The sequence below is a fragment of the Phoxinus phoxinus genome, assembly GCF_949152265.1.
Source record: "Phoxinus phoxinus genome assembly, chromosome: 7".
Taxonomy (NCBI): Eukaryota; Metazoa; Chordata; class Actinopteri; order Cypriniformes; family Leuciscidae; genus Phoxinus; species Phoxinus phoxinus.
Window position 1 is genome coordinate 34992261 of NC_136882.1, and position 20225 is coordinate 35012485.

At 37.5% G+C, this 20225-nt stretch overlaps 1 protein-coding gene across 1 annotated transcript in view; it reads left to right on the top strand.

Moving 5' to 3' along the window:
- Nucleotides 1–20225, top strand: part of slc4a3 (solute carrier family 4 member 3) — a 69428-nt gene that overhangs the window by 24714 nt on the left and 24489 nt on the right. The window contains exons 3-6 of the mRNA XM_079619335.1: nt 10830–10986; nt 13744–13991; nt 15017–15192; nt 17140–17360. Coding sequence (XP_079475461.1) covers nt 10830–10986; nt 13744–13991; nt 15017–15192; nt 17140–17360 — 802 coding nt within the window. The remainder of the gene's footprint in view (nt 1–10829; nt 10987–13743; nt 13992–15016; nt 15193–17139; nt 17361–20225) is intronic.

Here is a 20225-nt window from a genome sequence, read left to right on the forward strand (position 1 = left end):
GCCATGTGCGTTGGATGTAGACGAAATGTCAAAAGTGTCAGTATATGACGCCCTAGGATGAGAATGCGTTGAAATATCAAGAATTAGGAATCATGTACGAATCTAATCCTATTATGCATTATGAGCATGTGAGCCCGTTTACAAGTCATCTAACTGAGCAACACCACCCATATTTTTCTGTACAGTAAACCACATGCTGTAAATTTTTAAGCAGCAGATCAATGTTGCCCCTCCCAATCTGAACAGGTGGCATCAGGATAGAGGGGGGGCGGTTACCCCAGCTGTATACAGCACTATGATATCATCATCGCCATGACAACCATGAGCTCAGACCACTGAGAATAGAGATCCGTCTATCCTCGACCCCGTACAGTGCAAACACTGATAAAGCAGTGTCTAGCGGGGTCCTCAAGGGACCGATTAGGGCCAGAAATCTATTCCAGGGATAGTCCACGCTATCTCTTATTTCACTCATAAACACACTAAGGCTTGGAAAAATGTGCATGTATGTTCAGGAAACATAAACGAACAACATCTCATTACTGACCTGCTATTATATTATATTATATTATATTATATTATATTATATTATATTATATTATATTATATTATATTATATTATATTATATTATATTATATTATATTATATTATTATATTTCAATATAGACTGACAGACTTTTACAGACACTAGTTTCTTCTGCATTGTAAAAAATAAATTCAAAGCTGACAATAAATAAAGCTTATTGGAGTACGTTTTACAGGAAAATCAATCTTTTATACTTCAAAATTTCATTTTTAATTTAACGTGCTACTTATGGAAGCTAATGGAATAAAAAACAAAAAAGGTAATTGTGACATTTCATCTTTATCTATTTTTTTTCACTCAGAATTGTGAGTTTATTTATTGCAATGTGGATTTTATAACTCACAACTGTGAGTTTATATGTCAAAAAGAAAGAGAAAAGTCAGTTACTTGCCAGAACTTTGTAATTGTTTGTGAAATTTCTGTAAAATTTACTAGCAATATCTGTTTCTACACCAAAATCGTTTTTTTTTTTTTCATTTTTCATTGTGCCGCTGTCACGGTGTGGTGTAGATAAATGCAATGAAGGCAAATGAAGTTCGAACTTCGTCTTTACTTGATGATCCACAAGATAAATAACAAACAAGGCAGGAGAATGCACACTACGCGTATACACTGATAAGACAGGACAATGAACAAAACAAAACAGGGAGTAGGCCTACTTATGCTAACAAAACGAGGGAACTAATTAATAGATGAACACCTGGGGCCTATACCATGAAGCCGGTTTAGGTGGCTAGCCAGGTATGTTTTAGTTTAGTTTGCACCAACCCTGGGTTTTAGGCACCATGAAAGTGGTTTGGCTTTTAGCAGTGTTCATCGCCATAGTAACTTACGATACACGGCTAACCTGGTCCAGGACAGGTTATGTTCTAGGTAAGAGGTTGCAAACCGAACTTGGACCAATCAGCTGTGAGCAAAGTGACATGTCTGATGCGATGAAGTCACTCCACCTGTTTCTACTCCAAATTAAATGTCACTACATAGCAAATGATTTTTAAAGACAACATCGACTGGCTTTTAGTAATGCATTTAGAATAATACATTTGTATGATTTAGATATTATTTATGTAATTAGTATACCCTTAATCGATCACACATATACAATTTTAGTTTATCAATTGTTATTACGCACAGTTTAAATGAATAAATATATAAAGGTAATATTAATACGCTTTAGAATCAATAGATAAAGCTATAAAATGACTCCGTGTGAAAGTTCAATTCTCTCAATACATTTATCAACTGTATAAACTAACTTCACAACTTTTACTTGCACTGAAGACTTTCTCTTTTAGTTGTCCTCTTTCATAGACTGTTATTTTCTTCTTGCTGTTTTTAAAATTCTTATGAAAAAATGATATTCGTAATATTCTGCAGAAGAGAGAAGTGAATCGCGCTGCTTCAAATGAGTCCCAGTTTCACTCTTTCTCAGCATGTGATTGGCTGTTCACTACTCATGTCACCTGAACTCCTAAATTCAGGATCAAAGCCTGAGTTGACAGAGAAAGTTGATGATCAGCATCATGGTACCAACAAAGCCTGGTTGGATTGGTTTGGTTTTGTCAACTTGAAACTAATCCCGCAACCCTGAGTTTGTTCAACTACCATCATGGTACAGGCCCCAGGTGAACTAAATGACTAATCAAACACAACGGAGAACTGCGTCAAACTAGCATACAACGAAGGCAGAGTAAAAACACAAAGAAACATGACAAAACAGAACATAACTCTGACAGCTGCATGATTCATTATTTTGCTCTAATGTTCCCTGTGCTTCTACCGAACCTTCATTGCTATGGCAAACGAAATGACATTTTTCCCATATTGGAAAAAAAAGCAGAATAACAGGCAAATAATAAGAAGACAATAAACAGGCATCACATTTTATTAGTCATATAAAATCACTAAGTCTGAGTCATAACGAATGGCTGAATTAATCTGACTCACTTTTTGACTGGATCTTTTTAAGGTATCAATACGCAAAATACCTTGTTGTAATAAATGCTAATTAAAAATGATTTTTTTTTTTTTTTTTTTACAAAAACAGTATTGCGTGTGTTGTTATAATACACTATTTATAAAATGCTCTGTCCTTTTTCAAGAGAGTTCAACAGTTTGGAGCAAGAAACGCACTGGCTCACACTCCTCCATTCACAGGAAAGCCTCACACATGTGTCTGTATCGGGGTGAAGGAGCATTTCTGACTCACCCTTTTGGATTGAAATGCAGACGGGGGTTTAAGACAGCTTTATTTGTCTTTGCATTTCTTGTGCATCCGGGAAGCACTGTTAAAAATCGGTGTTAATTCATTACATTTATATAGTGCTTTACATGGAATCGGGGAATCTCCTCAACCACCACCAATGTGCAGCATCCTGGATGATGCGACGGCTGCCATGTTGCGCCGGAACGCCCACCACACACCAGCTTACTGGTGGAGAGGAGACCGAGATGAAGCCAATCAGTATATGGGTATGATTATGATTATAATAGCAATCAACCATGGAACAAGCGCACCTGCTCTTAAAGGGAATGTGAGATGACGCTCAGATTGGTTTATTTCATGTTACGCCCAAACCACACCTATGAGTAATGTATACTTCAGACCAACACATTTTAGATTTGCATTTTAGATTTGTGAGATCCTCCCACAAATAAACTTGCATTTCGCGTTTGATACTTGCGTTTCAGATCGTTAAAATAGGACCCTCATCTTTATCTCTCACCCCATTTAGTCTCAGTAAATGAAGTTCACAACTAAATACTTTTATGTTTACAGCATTTATTTTGCTTTGTTACTGTATTCAGTCAGAACATGTTAGTATTTTTACAGTTCCCGAATGGCTCTCCATTCCCAACTCATTAGCTGCCTTCAACACTTCAGGAACATACGTTTGACCTGCTATTGAAATCCTGGAAAGAACGAAGCAGACCTTTTTTTTTTTTTGCCTGCATTTACCTCTCTTTTCAAAAACATGCCATGAAATATTTTTCCATAGTGACAGTGAGTCATCGCTGGTACTGTGGGAAAGGGCAGATGCTGTGAATCCTGGCGTAGTGTGCTAGTGAAATGCCAGCTGTGAGCTGGTGGATCTGGTGTTTTTAAGCAGATGAAGGTGTCTCTGCCTGCAGCTCTTTAATGACACAAATGGAGTTGTTTATAAGCCAATGACTCACGATTACAAGCTTAAACAAAACATCTCATTTACATCATTCTCGTCTCCCATCACTCCTTGGCAGCATCTGTGAGCTTCAGTCTCTTATCCAGCTCTCGTGCAAGAGCCACATGTGTAGAGCAGCTCGCTTCTTCTCTCTGCTGCAAGGCTAGGCAAATTTATTTATATAGCATGTTTCATACTCAAATTCTTTGTATTATTAATTTTGATTTGATTATGTCATTCACAATGCTTCATGGTCTTGTTTTCAGTCGTCTATAGGCCTTAGTCTTTCTATCACCACAGGCCACATGTACATTAAATTGTTGTTTGTTCTCGGATCATTTGTGAATGTCACTGTTGTTGTAGCGAGACCTGACACACATCACTGAGAGCATCAGTAGGGCTCAAAGGACATGTTGTGTTTTGTTCACCAAAGCTAGATGGAGAATGGTGATTTGACATTGTGGCCGGGGCTGCAGAGCTGTTACAACACTTTCAGTAGAAATTATTACTAATTTCAGTCTTCGTTAAACTCAAAATATCCAACTGAACTACGCCATATAATACATCAGCTCATCAAATACTTTCACTTTAAACCCACTAAATCCCAGCATCTGCCCATTCAGAAATACCGGTTTGATACCAGAAACCTCTAAACATAACTTCCCTTTGCCAGCAAAAGCCTCTAAGTTCAGAGAACCAATCAGAAGACACGAATCGAATCATATGATTTCAAGATGAATGACGTTGTGCGTATGAGCCAGTGTTCTGCTGAATAATGCTACCTATCAGATTGTGCTACCAAAACTGTATTTGCATTGTTTAAAAGGTAGGTTTAGGGTAGGGGTCGCAATGGATGTTAATAAAGCCTCAAACCGCATGCATATTATGCTGGTAGCACAATCTGATAGATTGCATTTATTGATGTTGAAGAATGCAGGTTGTGTTTAACAGCAATATATATGTATGTGTAAACGTCATATATATATATATATATTTTAATATTTTTTTACTTTTAATAGTTTTATTTTAATTTGTATATATTATACAATTATTATAAAACTCAAATACTAAATAATTTGTGTCAATATATTATTACACACACAGAAAATACCATATTAATTATTTATTTAATATAATACAAATGAAAGATTATATATTTCAAAATACTGAAATATTAATGTATTAATATATTTAAAACAAAAATGCATTTCTCTGAATTTCACAATTCAACTTCCTTCCATTTAAAAAACAAACAAACAAACAAAAACAAATGGGTGCTACTTTAATTCCAGTTCAGTTCTGAATGGCGGATAACCCTGGTGTAAGTGTTAGTCAGGGATTGTCTCTCTGTTCTTGGCTGCCTGAAAAGGTCAGTACTTTTGGGAAATAGTGGGACTGTGAGAATGAATGAGTATCCTGTGCTTACACAAAGAGCTCAGGTGGGCCTCCACAGTCACCTGATACCCAGGCCAGACTTAGCAGGCATACCTGCAGCTTTAGACGGCATTTCGAGCACCAGAATAGCTCCTTGAGCAGCCTCCAGACAAAGAAGAAGTGTAACCCCATCGGTTCTACTCGCACCGCTCCGAGCGGGATTCAAACGGACATTTCTAGCATGGGAGGCGGGCACATTAACAAGGGCGCTAGAGACCGCAGCATCTAGCGTCAGTCGCTAGTGCGTCTCTTGAGGACAGGGGAGTGAGGTTTACTCCCACAGCTCTCACTAGCTGGCCTAGAGAAGATGCAGTTCACTCTCACAGCTGAGGCACACATTTCATGCATGAGAGATCAATAGCATGGGTATGTTTCAAGTTGATACTAAAGTTAAAAATGTAATGAAACCACATTTTCTGCAGTGTCAGAAGTAGGCCTACTTAATACAGACTCGATTTGATACCTGAGGGCTGACTGCATATTTGTGTGCTTGCTCTTTGAAGAGCGATTCGGCCTCGAGGAAAAGAGAAACCACGCAATGTGTTCTTTAATACTTATTACACGGCTCTGTGGAATACTTGATTCTGATTGGTCAATCGAGCCATCCAGTGGTATGTTATTCCCAGATAACAAACGGTAAAAACTGGTAACACAGGGATCATTGTTGTAGACTGTACTGGATTTTAAGATAACAAACAGGTAATATTTTAAAATTGTTTCATCTCAAATCAATATCTCTTATCCCCATAATTATTTGTGTGGGAAATGCCATTTAGCTTATAAAGTGGCATGACTGTACCGTATGTCCGTATCCCTGTCTGCCTAGTTTGAATTTATTGCTTGCTAGCAACTGCTTTCTTCACGGAGCTTAGCGTTTAAAGACCTAATAAAATATTTCAACTGAAGTCAATATATTGTGTCTAATCATTCACTTATGTAGCCTTGTAATAAGTTTCATGTCTGTGTCCTGATCACCCGGTCAGGGTTTATTCTGTGAAAACAACCGGCTGGATGTACATTATCACTTACTTAATGTTTAACAAACTGACCAAATTACTAGTACAATTTTTTTTTTAAAAGTGAAACCGCTTCTCAAACAAGAAACAAATGTTGGGCGGGACTTGATTTTTTCCATGGAGAATTGACTGGACTGTTGGATTGTTGTGGCTTTTTATTTCTGTGAGCTCATGTGGGAACTATTTATTAAAATAACTGTTTCATTAGAGTCATTATTCATTCAGATGTCAAACGTACACTGGCCACACCATAGACATAATAGAGAGTCTCTATTATGTCTATGGGTCACACTATGGTTTCGATTCACTTAAAAGAACCGTTTCCTAAAAGTATTTTTTTGTGCATTGAACTAGACTAGTCACACAATATGTTTTTGATTCGCTACAGAGAACCGGTTCATTAGAGTCATTTGTTCGGGAATCTGACTGCACCGGACGCACCGTGTATGTTTGATTCACGAAAAAATAACCTGTTCCTTAAGAGTCATTTGTTTATTATTCAAATCAGTTACTATAGTTTGAATCACTAAAAAGAACTGATTAAAGTCATTTGTTGTTGTGTTGTGAATCATACTTCAGTAATAACGTTGTATGTTTATTTTTGTTCACAGCCCGCGGCAATTCTATTGAGACAACTTAATAGAAAGACGTTTCTTTTCATTTTTGCAGCTCACACAGGCTTTTAAGTGCCTAACTCAAATTCACAAGATGCAACAAGAACGCTGCCTCTGAAAAGTGAGACAGGGAAATACACACCATTCATTTACTTTTTTCTTTATTTTATAAATATATATATAATGAACAGAATCCTGAAATTTCACTGCATTGGAATCGACTACTGATATGTTGGTATCATGAGAAGCCCTTAGTATCTCGGCGGAGCGGGCAGCTACAGTATGACGTATGTAACTCTATCTACCGTTTACCCAGAGCACTTGCTAACAGCAAGCAAACACATCTGCCAGTCCTCACTGAATTCCCATTGTCATTCTGTACACCTTGCAGTTGAAATAACCCGTAACCTTTATTGGGAGCGCGTGCACTCAGTCTCGCTCAAGCCATTAACATTTGCACAATCAGAGAACTGCAAGAGCAAATGCTGTTTGGCCCTTTGTTTTACATTGAGTAGAGAAACAATTGGAAATGCTGTTCAAAAAGTACTATTCTAAAAACCCTGCTGTTGTTTGTTTGTTTTGTTCTTTTGATACATTATGGTAATTAAGAAGGGGCAATTACAGAAGAGAAACTGAATGAGTGAGGGAGAGGTAGAGAAAAGGGATAATATTACATTGCTGTTCATGAAAACATGACCAGGTTTCACCTCACTTTCACCCTAACGTATTTTCCTGATTTTAAAAAGCATTTGCATTTTGGGACATATTTCCAAATTACTCCAAATTCTCGTAATGCATCCTCATGTCTTTTGAACTTATATAAATAATATAGTATATTTATTGTAGTAAAAAGGTATTACATTAAAATAATAAAACAATATACAGTAGTATATTATTTATAGTAAAACATTACTGTAACACAATAAGGATGTGGAATACATGAGGTTTGGGATAAAATAAAAATGAATGAAATCAAAAAACAAATAGGGATAGGAAGACACATTTCAAACAGTTCCGATTTGTGACATAAACTCATTTACATCTCACAATTCTAACTTTATAACATGCAAATGGGACTTGATGTAAACTCGCAATTGTGAGATAAAAAAGTCACAATTATCGTTTAAATTTTTTATTCTATGCCGGAAATAAGCTTCCATACAAACAAGCATAATAGCAGACTGGTGGTAGTGGCCTTGGATAGCAACATGCCCAGTGCTTTATGGGTGCTGACGGTGGTTTCCTACCTATTTGGCAAAATGGAAGATAGAAGCAAGCCTTTATTGTATGGTTTCTGTAGTCAGGTAGCAATTTCAATTGGATTTTTTTTTTTTGAACATTTCTACTGTATAGGCAGCCAAATTTTGTTGAAAGCCCATTTTGCCAACAGTAAAATACTCCTTTAAGAGGTTGGAAAAGCATCATGAAAGAGCAGAAATCGTGTGATACAGCAGAATGGACTTCACCAGTGTCCTAAACTGGCTCATTTCCAAGTCTCCTGTACTTTCAGAGCCAGCCGTTTATCATTTGACTTCACAGGTCTTCATTAAAGTCACCACTTCAGCAATGATAAAAGAGCGGCACACAGCGTGCAGACACAGAGAGATTAATGAAATGTGGTCCTCATTAATTTACGCAAAGCTGAGGGTCACAGACAACAAAGAAGACTTTGTTTTCTTAATTAGTGCCTCATTCGTTCATCTCATTTCAGTTTTGTAGAGTTTGCCCCATCTGCTCTGATTAATTATGCAGAGGCCTGCCATTTGCCCGTGCTTATTTTCCTGAAGAATGAAAGAAAATGTGTCTATTTTAAAATATTCATGTTTGTTTTAATGCTTCAGGGTAAATGATTTGTTGGCTTTTGTGATTGCCGAGTTCAGTTGGCCGTTCTGAATCTTGGTGCTTGTTGGACATGACAGAGGTGCTGTTGAATGCAGTTGTGTTTGTTAATGGGGGCGCTGCAGGGCTGCTGTCGACTTCACGCTGACACCGTGACATATACTCTGACTGATCTGCGAGCCTTGTAGCCTGTCAGCATGCTTTATCCCACCCGCGCTCTTCAAAAGCCTTCTCTCGAGCCAAATGTTAGATGCCTTCCATAGGTGTAACTGTGGGCGGGGCCATATGGGCAGCTAAAATATGATTGGCCCTTCCAGTGTCCCATTCAACATTCCTTGACAAAGAGTTTTGTTTTCTTTTGATCATGATGGTAATGAGATCATTTTAATGAATTCGTTTCTGTACTGACAGCCGCAAGACCATGGCGAACGCTGTGAGTGTGTGTTAGAAATCAGGAATGTGAGAGAACATTGTGCTTGGTATGTTTTTCAGTCGACACAGTTTAAATCCCGTCAGGCTAGTGCGCTTCCCACAATGTTTGCGCATTAGGCCAGTAAGCGGAGAGTAGACGGTCTTTTGTGGCTGTTCGGACTCATTCGACCACATGTGCGTTTACAGTACGAAAGCAATCCAGTCTAATGCGTTTTCGACTACCTCTGGAAGTGGTCGAATGTGGACAAGCGCTAAACATTTTAGACTCTGATTACACCTGTATTTAGCATCGTCCACTTGTGATCCGATCGACCAAAATACATCTTAATACCTGGTGTAAACAGGGCCTAACTCATTATCGTGAGTGCAGATGGGGAATCTGTTGAAGTACAGTGGAGAAACAGACACATCGAATGATCGATGCTGTGAAACTGAAAATCCGTTTTTATGAATGAATGACTTTCTCTAACTGTTGCTCTGGTCTTCAATTAGTGCAATTCAACAAGCTTTTTTGTTTAAAATACATTTGGCAATATTTTACTTCCATAACAACCTGTGACGTCACGGGGTTGGTTTGCTCCGCTGGATTAATGATGATGAACATAGTTTCTGTTCTGGTCTGATTTTTCTGTTCAAGATGGGTTCACACTGTGCGATTTTGACCATAATTTTGCGGTCTGAGACAAGTTTTAGAAAATCCTAAAAAAATCCTCTGATCATAGGCCAAAATCTGAAGTATCGCTAGTTTGACGACAGCTGATTAATGACCCCTGTGATCAAATTTGACCTCAGACGAAATTCTGACAGTGTCAGAAGATTTGAGGCACAGTCCTGCATTGCCAGCATCCATATCACCCTGTAGCCCAAGACTGGTTGTCCACTGAAGCTAAGCAGGGCTGAGCCTGGTTAGTACCTGGATGGGAGACCTCCTGGGAAAACCAGGTTGCTGCTGGACAATGTGTTAGTGAGGCCAGCAAGGGGTGCTCACCTTGTGGTCTGAGTGGGTCCTAACGCCCCGGTATAGTGACGGAGACACTATACTGTCCAAGAGCACCGTCCTTCGGATGAGACGTTAAACCGAGGTCCTGACTCTTTGTGGTCACAAAAAATCCCAGGATGTCCTTCGAAAAAGAGTAGCGTTGTAACCCCGGCATCCTGGCCAAATGTGCGCAGTGGCCTCTGTCCATCATGGCCTCCTAATCATCCCCATATTCTGATTGTCTCCTCTCCACCAGTAAGCTGGTGTGTGGTGGGCGCTCTGGTGCAATATGGCTGCTGTCGCATCATCCAGGTGGATGCTGCACATTGGTGGTGGTTAAGGAGATTCCCCCTTCTATGTAAAGCGTCCTTTACATTAGTCCTATTATTAGTCCTGCATTGTGACTTTTCCAATAGTAGCGCAGAACCTGATGACACAACTAGTGAGACAACAACAAACCACCTAGAAAAAAAAACATACCTCGAATCTCCAATGATGCCTCTCAGTCACCATGACCATGATGCCCTGTTCTTCATGGCTGATAACCCATCCAGAATTGCGGTGCACCGGAGCGCTAATGGACGTGTGGTTGTGGTTCAATCGCGGAGAACATAAAACATCTGGCCGTAACTGCTCAAACTCTTCAGAGCATGCCAGAAGGAATCATTTGGCCTCAAGTTTATTTCCCATACTTCCTCAAATGTATTTTAGCATCTGGAACATCTGTCTGGCACTTACTGTGTGGTTTCAAATGATCTCATCTGCAGGTTTTGTCAGAAGAAGAGAAGGACTCCACAGCAGGACAAGAAGATGAGGAATGGGAGAAGGCCTTGTCTGTGGAGAGGTTCGGGGACATCATTACTGAGTCTGCCATCAATGGCGCAGACAAAATGGGCCGCAGCTACAATGAGAAAGACTTTGAGTGTAAGTACTGTCTGACTATCTTGAAATCTGAAAATCTATTTTGTTTGTACAATTAGAACTTAAACTATTAAAAATTATTTTTTTAATTGAAATAATCCTGAAATAAAATTGAATATAAATATTAGATGAAAAACTTAGAAAATGCTTAAACAAATGTTGCCTTGGCAAACCGTTTGTGTTAAATGAAATAAAGCCGAATATATATATATATATATAAACAATAGTTGAAAAACTTTAAAAATGAGAAATTAAAAAATGAGAAAATGCTTAAATGAAAATTAAACAATTGCCTTGTCAAACTAACTAAAAACAGAGTTTAGGTTAAAGTACAAAAATGACTAAAACTGGAATATATTTTTTTAAGGTAAATAGAAGTATTTAAAATACAATTTAAATCATAAATACATAAATAAAAATTAACAACAAAATTGACTAAATGTATCACAACAAAATTACTAAAACTTAAAAAAAAAAAAAAAAAAAACTGAAAATAAAAAAACAGAAGCTATATTTCAAAATATTAATAAATACTATAATAGTAATACTATAATATAAAAATAATACTAAAAGGACACCACTACAAACATTTCAAGTATAATGCTTATTGTTATTCATTTGTGTATTCGTGTATTTTTTATGTTTAAAACTGAGGGAAATTGGCTTCAAAGTGTTTTGATCAAATTCTTATTTCTTATACCGTTTATCATCTCCTTGCAAACTACAAGAATTTGTGAAAACGGTGACGTCATGCGCATGCGTGTTACGTGTTCAGTCTATAGACGCAAAGTGTTTATTTGCAAAGTAACATCGCCAACTACTGGCCTGGCAGCAGAATACAGCATTTTTAGTCATTTTCAAGGATCTGTGTGAACGGGGATCGCTTTGACAACGTTGTCATTTGTACGCGAAAAACGCGAAGGGGAAACATTTCCGTTTTTAGTGCATTATTGTTGCTGCTGTAGCTGAAAGTGTCAGACTGCTAGAAGATTCCATGTTTAGATGCATAATTCTGCAGAGGGTGTACAGAGCATGGCAGTTCAGAAGTACGGAGAAGACTTTTTACTGGCTCTCTCACACTCCCTGGACTCCTGTGGAGCTGCATCTGTGCCAGTCGCTTTCCAGACCCTGATAAATCAGGGCCTACATTTCCTTCTACATGTTGCGGCAGTAGTGGGAGGTGTAAACTAGCCTGTGATGCATTCACAACAGAGCCCAGACGCACCCTGAACACAGGACAAATCACACGTTAACCGCTCTGTTAGTCAAATTACAATTAGAATTTCGAAGTTTGTAGAATGTAGAATGTAAAATAAAAATCAGAATTGCAAGATATAAACTCGGAATTGCGAGTTACAAAGTCAGAATTATGAGATATAAACTAGCAGTTCTGACTTTTTTCTCAGAATTGCGTGATATAAACAATTACCTTTTTTATTCGTTATTCTGTGGCGGAAACAAGCTTCCATAGAACCCACTTGATGCATCGCTGCTACGCTGTTCATTCAAAACATTGCAGAAATAAAGAAGCTTGGAGATCTTGACGAAATTATATTTGATATATAAACGTTAGTTTTTGCGCAGACAAGACATGTTATCTCAGGGCTCATTGCACCCATTTTTATTTGAACTACTCATACAGTCAACATGAAATTCACAAACACAAATTGTATTCCTTTTGCCCTAGTACACGTTCCTGATAGTTCATCAAAAACATGCTCTGCTTCTGAAGCGACTTTTCCTTTTCAGCTGACGTCACAAATCCGTCATTCTTTTCAAGCCCTCCCTCTCCTCCAACCACACATTCAGACATGTAATTCCCCATTTTCAAATTACAGGTCATTTTAAAAAAAAGGTATCTATAACTCACACTTCCATGTTTTTGATGTCACTTATGCTCTCCAAAGCTGCATTTATGAAAAAAAATAAAAGTAAAAACTGTCATATTATGACAGTTACAACTACATTATTATTTCAATTTAAAATAACTGTTTTCTATTATAATATTTTTTAAAATGTAATTTATTCCTGTGATCAAAGCTGATTTTTCAGCGTCATTACTCCAGTCTTCAGTGTCACATGATCCTTCAGAAATCATTTGAATTATGCTGATTTGCTGCTCAAGAAACTTTTCTTCTTATTATTATCAATGTTGAAAAGATTTGTGCTGCTTTATATTTTTGTGGAAACCGTATATTTTTTTCAGGATTCTTGTGAACAGCAAATTAACAGCATTTATTTGAAATAGAAATCTTTTGTAACAATGTAAATGTCTTTACTGTCACTTTTAAAAATACTTACTTTATTTAAAAAAATTACTTATCCCAATCTTTTGAACTGAAATAAGTCTGCACATCATATTTATGAATTGCTGTAGCTTGTTAATTTTATGTACATTTTAAATGTAACATGCAAGATTTAAGCCTGTGAAATAAGAGATACCTAGCAACAGAGAAATTGGAGTAAGAGGAACCAACTAATGGAGATGTTGCAATGGCAGCTTAATTATCCGTGACCTTTTAAAACACCTTGTAATTGCTTATTACATGCTTCTCTGGAATACTTGATTCTGATTGATGGTTTGATCAATGGTGGCATTCTTTGGTCAAATGTGTTTGTATAGTGACAATAAACTGAATCATTGACCTGTGCTAGTCTCCCGTATCACTCCGCAGTCTCTTTATTTTGCTTCTGTCTGCCGTTTGCAGTCGGAACATCATCCTTTACTTAATCTCTCTCTCTCGTTCTCTTTACACACAGATCACCGGCACACCTTCCACCACACCCACCACCCCCTGTCCACCCACCTCCCCCCGCAGCGTTTCCGCAAGAGGGTTCTCAGTATGGACCGCCGGCGAAAGAAAAAGAGGAAGAAAAAGAAGACGTCCATGCCCCCGTCAGATGTCACGCCCACTATTCATGAGGTGGATGAGGAGGAGGCGGAGTCTGAGACGGAGGGCCAGTGCCAAGCAGCCACGCCCACTGAGCCGTCTGAAGAGCCGCCACAGGTTACTTCAACTTACAGTTCTATTATTTCTGTAGATCGAAGTATGTAGTATACATGAATTTGTAGTACTGATGTACCTGGATGACCTACTTCTGCTGGTATACTGTATCAAACAATGCAATGCACTTGACTAGACCTAGTCTCTTTCTTGACTCATGTGATTGGACCATCAGAAGTTAAGACATTTTACGATGGGGGCAACTGATGATTATTTTGATAATCGATTAATCTTTTCATTATTTTTTTTTAATAATCCAAAAATAATTATTGATACATTTTTTTTTTTTTTTACAGAATTCTTATTACACATTCTGCCCGATGTTGTCCTCCAAACTAATTTGAAGGAAATTAAAAGAAAAAGTTAATGTATCTATGAAGGCTATGTGCAATTAAAAATTGTGTGTGAAAAAAGGTGGTTAAAATTAAACACAGCAAAATATGCTTCGTCTTGTTTCCAGTCCAAATATCTAAAAACTCTTAAATCAAGATCTACTAAATGAGTAAAAGGGCATAAGATGTTATGTCTTGTTTTAAAAAATAAATAAAAATAAAATAAAAATTACCGATAAGTGATTTTTTGCTTAAACCAAGCAAAATTACCTGCAAATGGTGTAAGAAAAATAATCTTACTTCAAACAGAACCAATATTATTTTCCTTACCCCATTGGCAGATCATTTTGCGTTTTTATTTTTATTTTTATTTTTTTGATAATAGCTTGTCATTTTACTTGTCTAGTAAATGCATCTTGAAAAACAAAAACAAAACCAAAAATAACCACCTGGACAGCACTTGGTAAATTAAGCATGCAATAAATTATAATGAGGTCATGTGACAACAATGTAGAGTACTATTGCTTGAAGAGTTTGTCATTGCATTCAGTTTCACATACTATTAAAAAAACACTATGCTGTATACAGTATATACTTTCAGCACAGTTTCTTTCTGCACTGCTGGATGTGTATGGATATATGTGTGAGAGCTTGCAGGATAATAGGGAGATGCTAACAGATGTTGTGATCTTACAGCTCAGTTTGGGAAGTGAGGAGGACTTGGCGGCCGACCTCTCTCTCACCAGTTTTCATCTGGAGAGCGAGAGAGCCCCGAGCGGTGAGGAGACCCCACACATCCCCGCCGGAACAGAGGAGCAGCAGGAAACACAAGAACGACCGGATGGAGAAGAGGAGGAGGAGATTTCAAACAGGTATTTCTTTAATAAATGATAGATCTACACCTGAATGAGTCTATGACTTATGAGTTGAAATACAGTCATCATTTACTCACCCTCATGTCATTCCAAGATGTGTAGCCATCACATTTATTCAACGCTATGGCAGAAATAATCATTAATCATCAATTGCATGCATTTTATTTAGATCATATGCAGAACTTCCAGGTTTTATTAGAGTAATGCACAATACATTCAAGACATTAGTGTAAGTTCACTTATTTCTTAAGTGATTCCTTTGAATGGTGTATTCACAGCAGTTACTTTTGGACGTGCTTTCAATGGAAAGGGCATCATGCAACTTTTTTATACAATGTGATGCTGTGAAAAGGAGATGACTGCTTCAGAGTGAGCTGGAAAAGTTGTATTGTATTGCCCTCTGCTGGCTATCCTGCTTCTTGCAGCATATTTATGCATATTAGGTTAAGGAAAATGTACAAATAAAACATCATAAGGCATGTATTTATAGCATTGCCTGCCGTATTTAATATTTTTTATTTAGTGCCGTTGCTTTGAATAATGAGACTTTTGATTGTATATTTAGTCTGGGCCTCTGACTTTAATTAAATGAATGAAAATGCTCCAAGTGATGTACAATGATAATTTAGTGAGTTTAATTGAACTTGGGTAATTTTTTGATGTATATATATTTTTTTTTTCTTCTTTTTGGCTCATTTAATTCGGTGTATAATTTCTGAACAACACACTGATTGGGATACCGTATATGGCCAGCATTAAATCAAATTAATGATATAGTGGCATTTTATTTATTGACGTATTAATCATGCTTCATTCTCAGTTTGATCAAATTATAGTTGCCGATGCAGCTGTTGATGCAGCTTAGTTTTTTTTAAAACTGTTTAATGTAAACAGTTAAATTGCCCCTATTATGCTATTCATTTTTTTATGGAGGTCTCCTACTACAGGTTTACATACATCAAAGGTCAAACAACACTTTCATTTTATCATAATATACATTGCACATCTTCACATTTTTTAAAGATTCTCAAATGACTCGTCCGAAGATTCAGTCTCTCTAAACCCCTCCTTTTCCGCGAGCTACTCTACTCTGATTGGCCAGACAGCTCAGTCTGTTGTGATTGGTCTAACACTTAAGCTCCAATCCGAGCACGGGTCAGATGATGAAACATTGGAAGAACTTGTTGTTCAACCCGAACCTCCACCGCAAGGACGACTCGAGCAGGACGTTTCTCAGTGATGCGCTCAGTTTGACGTATATATTATGAGATGTTGCAACTGTAATTCTCACCATCAGCATTAACACATTACATGTGTATATTTCTAACTTATTGCGGTGCACACATGGGAACAGTACCATTAACTGCATCACCAGACATCCCAAGTCTCCCGGAAGTTCCGGGAGTCTCCCGCATATTTATAGCGGCTCCCTGATGCCCGCAAATTAGTTATAATCTCCTTATAATCGGGGTCAAAGATGTTAGCGGGCAGCCATTGAATACCATAGGTGGGCATTATGCAAATATGTTACATTGTTACGTATGTAAGTTACAGAAGCAAGACTGGAATTATTCTGACGTCTCGTTTCGGAAGTTCAGAATCAATTCTTTCTTTTGGGAAACTTTATTTATTTATCGTGCACTTTCATCTTTAAAAATTTGCAGACCTTTTACATTCACAAACAGCTATATTACACACTGCATGAAAGGTAATATCCGAAAAAGCATAATAGGGGCACTTTAAATCCAAAGCTAAAATGAATTTTAATTTGTTTTAATCCTTTTCAGCATAGGTGTTACGTGGTTAACCCAGCCATCTATAATCATGCACATATTTCACTCTATTAGCAATGCAGTCCTGTTCATTTTATCCTGCTAATAACCATAGATAAAAAAATAAAACAGTTTTAAAGGCAGTGTTTAGTTGTATGTTTCTTTTTAACAGGTTTAGCCCTTCTCCAGAACCTGCCAGCATGACGACACGAGGCTGGTTTCGCAGGAAGCCCGTCCACCGGCTGGCCGGAGCCCAGCGGAACAGCTACGACCTGCGAGAACGCATCTGCATAGGCAGCATGACAGCCATGGAGACAGCGGTCTACCAGAAAGTTCCTACAGACGAAGCAGAGGCGCAGATGCTTGCCAGCGCTGACCTGGATGACATGAAAAGTAAGCGAAATCAATTCTGAAGGAGTCGTGAAAATAGCGGGACGCTGATACGCATTGATTTTTGAGACATGGAACAAATCATCTAATCCACCTGCTATTAGTTTTGACATTTCTACAAATATCAGATATTATCACTAGAATATTCTAATGCACAATTTTTATATTTCTTCATTTTCTTTTCTCAGTAAAACAAAATATTAACAATAAATAATTATTTGTACATATATTATCTTTATTTTGCATTTGCCCTTTCAGAATTTGGAGGATGCAAATAATTTATCATCATAATATTGTGGCCATCAAAATTGCATTTTTTGTTGCATTTTATCTTAGTCTTTTTTTTGTCTTCAAGTAAAAAATAAGATATATTTGAGATACTTGAGAAGCAACACTGCATGAAATATTAAGACTTATTTTTTAATAATTATAGCTTTAATATGAGTGTATTTTTATAACTTTTCAAGTTAAGACTTTTTCAAGTGATAAAAATCTAAGACTTAATACAGATAAATGATACACTCTCTAAAACCAAGTCTTAATATCGTATGCAGTGTTGCTTCTCAAGTAAACTGAATCTTTTTTCAGGATTATTAGATAGTTTACCTGGAAAACAATACACATATAGTCGTGTTTTTTTTCTTAGTGTAGTAAGAATAAATCTTTCATAGATGACTAGTTAATTCAAGAAAGCTTTATTTCAGGGGCTTGTTCAGGTTTTATTTTCTGATAACGACTGGCTGACTATATGACTATATTCTTCGGTGCTTAATTAAGAATGGACATCAATTTATGATATTATTTAAGGTTTAATCTATATTTTTTTTCCTGGATTCTGCAAGGGGTGTGGAAATTTATGAGCACAGCAAAACTGTATCCTTTTGTCTCGGGAATCAGTGCACTTACTGATTTGAGTTTCCAGCGTGTGTAGCCGTGATGATTAAAACAAGGATTAAAGCAGACAACTTGCATGTTGTTGCGGTCGTGCGATCTTAATTGAAATCAGTGCAGTAACTCAAACAAAATTAGATAGGCGTGTTTGATTTCTTGTGTCATTGGAACCACACCAACGACCGAGTCTCAGGCCGATGGTTTAACTGGATCTTGACAAGCCAAAGCCTGCAGTCCCTCCAAATGCTCATTATAATCTCACTCTAGAGGAGGGGAGTGATGACAGGGAGTGTTTGTATAGCGGACTTAGACGTTCACATTGGCAAGCTTTCTGGTAAGTTTCGGGGCGCTGTGGTATTCGTGTCCATACTCATAAATGTGTTTTGGTGGAAAGCAGAGCGGCAGGATCATTGGCTGGCCATGGTCAGCACTTGGCCTGCCCTCTCCTCCCTTTCCCGCGGTTGTAAACAAGCCTTCGAGATGTTCAGATGTGGTCAGGGTCACTGGATCTACGCCATGCACCAGAGTGCTTCCCGTTGTTTTTACATTAATGATTATCCTTAATAAAGTAAGCTCAGCTGATTACAGGGTATGACAGTCCAAGAATACTACTACTCCTTTAAAAACCCTTGCAAGAGTGTAATTGCCACTTTCCACAAATAGAATGTCCCATTACTTAAAAAAAAAAAAAAAGTATTATAAAGACAAATCCCATGTTTTTTTTGTTTTTATTTTTGGTTGGGCGAAATGTTAAATAAACTGTTATTTAAAGTCCCCCTGTAGTCAATAATTTTATCCCTGAAAACTCATCCTTAGTCACCAAAATGTCACATTTAAAAGTTTTTCCCCGTGAATTTTTTCTCTCCATGCCTTAAAATAGCTTGAATGTAACTCTACACCCTTGCTTCATTTAGTATACGTGGAGATTCAGAGATTAGTATACGATCAGAGATTCACTCGGCCAACTTTCTGAGGTATACGCTGCACAATGATATCGCTCTTTGCAACGTCGGACACATAACGGCCATTAAATGATTAGCCTTTTGCTTGACTATGTTATTAAACAGCTGATAATGTGTTGCTAATGTTACACAAACCATGTTCCCATTCGCCATCTCAGAGTCAGACCGCTGCCTTCTAACAATCATCAGAAACACTATGAACAACTTAGAACGCCAGTGGAGAAAGGCATATAGTTCATCGTAATATACATCATACACCCGCTATATTGCTAAATCTACCCAATTTTTCATATCATAACAGAAAAATACACCAGGATAACCTTGCTTCTCTCGAGACTTCCCTGCTAGCTTACTGTTAATGATATGCTAACGTGTTGGTTACTGGTAGGTTGTGACGTCAGAAACACCAGATATTTCAAATCGTGTTTCAAAACAAACAAACACATAGACATATAAACAACATTAAAAGTTTGATTTTCACCACAGGGGGACTTGTATAAAACGGCAAAATACATCCGTCAGTCAATACATCTTCTAATGCATAAAACTGAAAAGGAGAACGTAATACTTTTACTGGAGTAATATTTGAATGGGGTATCTGTACTTTTACTCTAGTACTTAATTTGTGTGCTTCGTCCACCACTGATAACATTTAGTTTAACATGTGGGCTGTGGATCAGTTTATGAAGGTTAGGCACCTCATGTCACTAACCTGTGATAAAAAAGCTTTTAAATTTCTCTAAAATTTTGTTTCAATTAGTCTTTTAAAAAGAAGTTTAAGGATCTCTGTGGCACCCTATTTGTGGAAAGTGCAAATTAGTATTTTATTTGCTTTGGTGTTTTTATCATGGGGAACGTCACCGAAGTCATTCCCGTACAGTGTCTGGGAGGATCCCTAAAGATGTGCTGCACATGACTATGTTTTCTTAGATGCAGCATTGTAAAGTTCTTCCTGACGCGAGGGGTTTGTTTTAAACGGGCTCCCATGCTCCAGTTGGCCTCCCAGCTGTTCCTC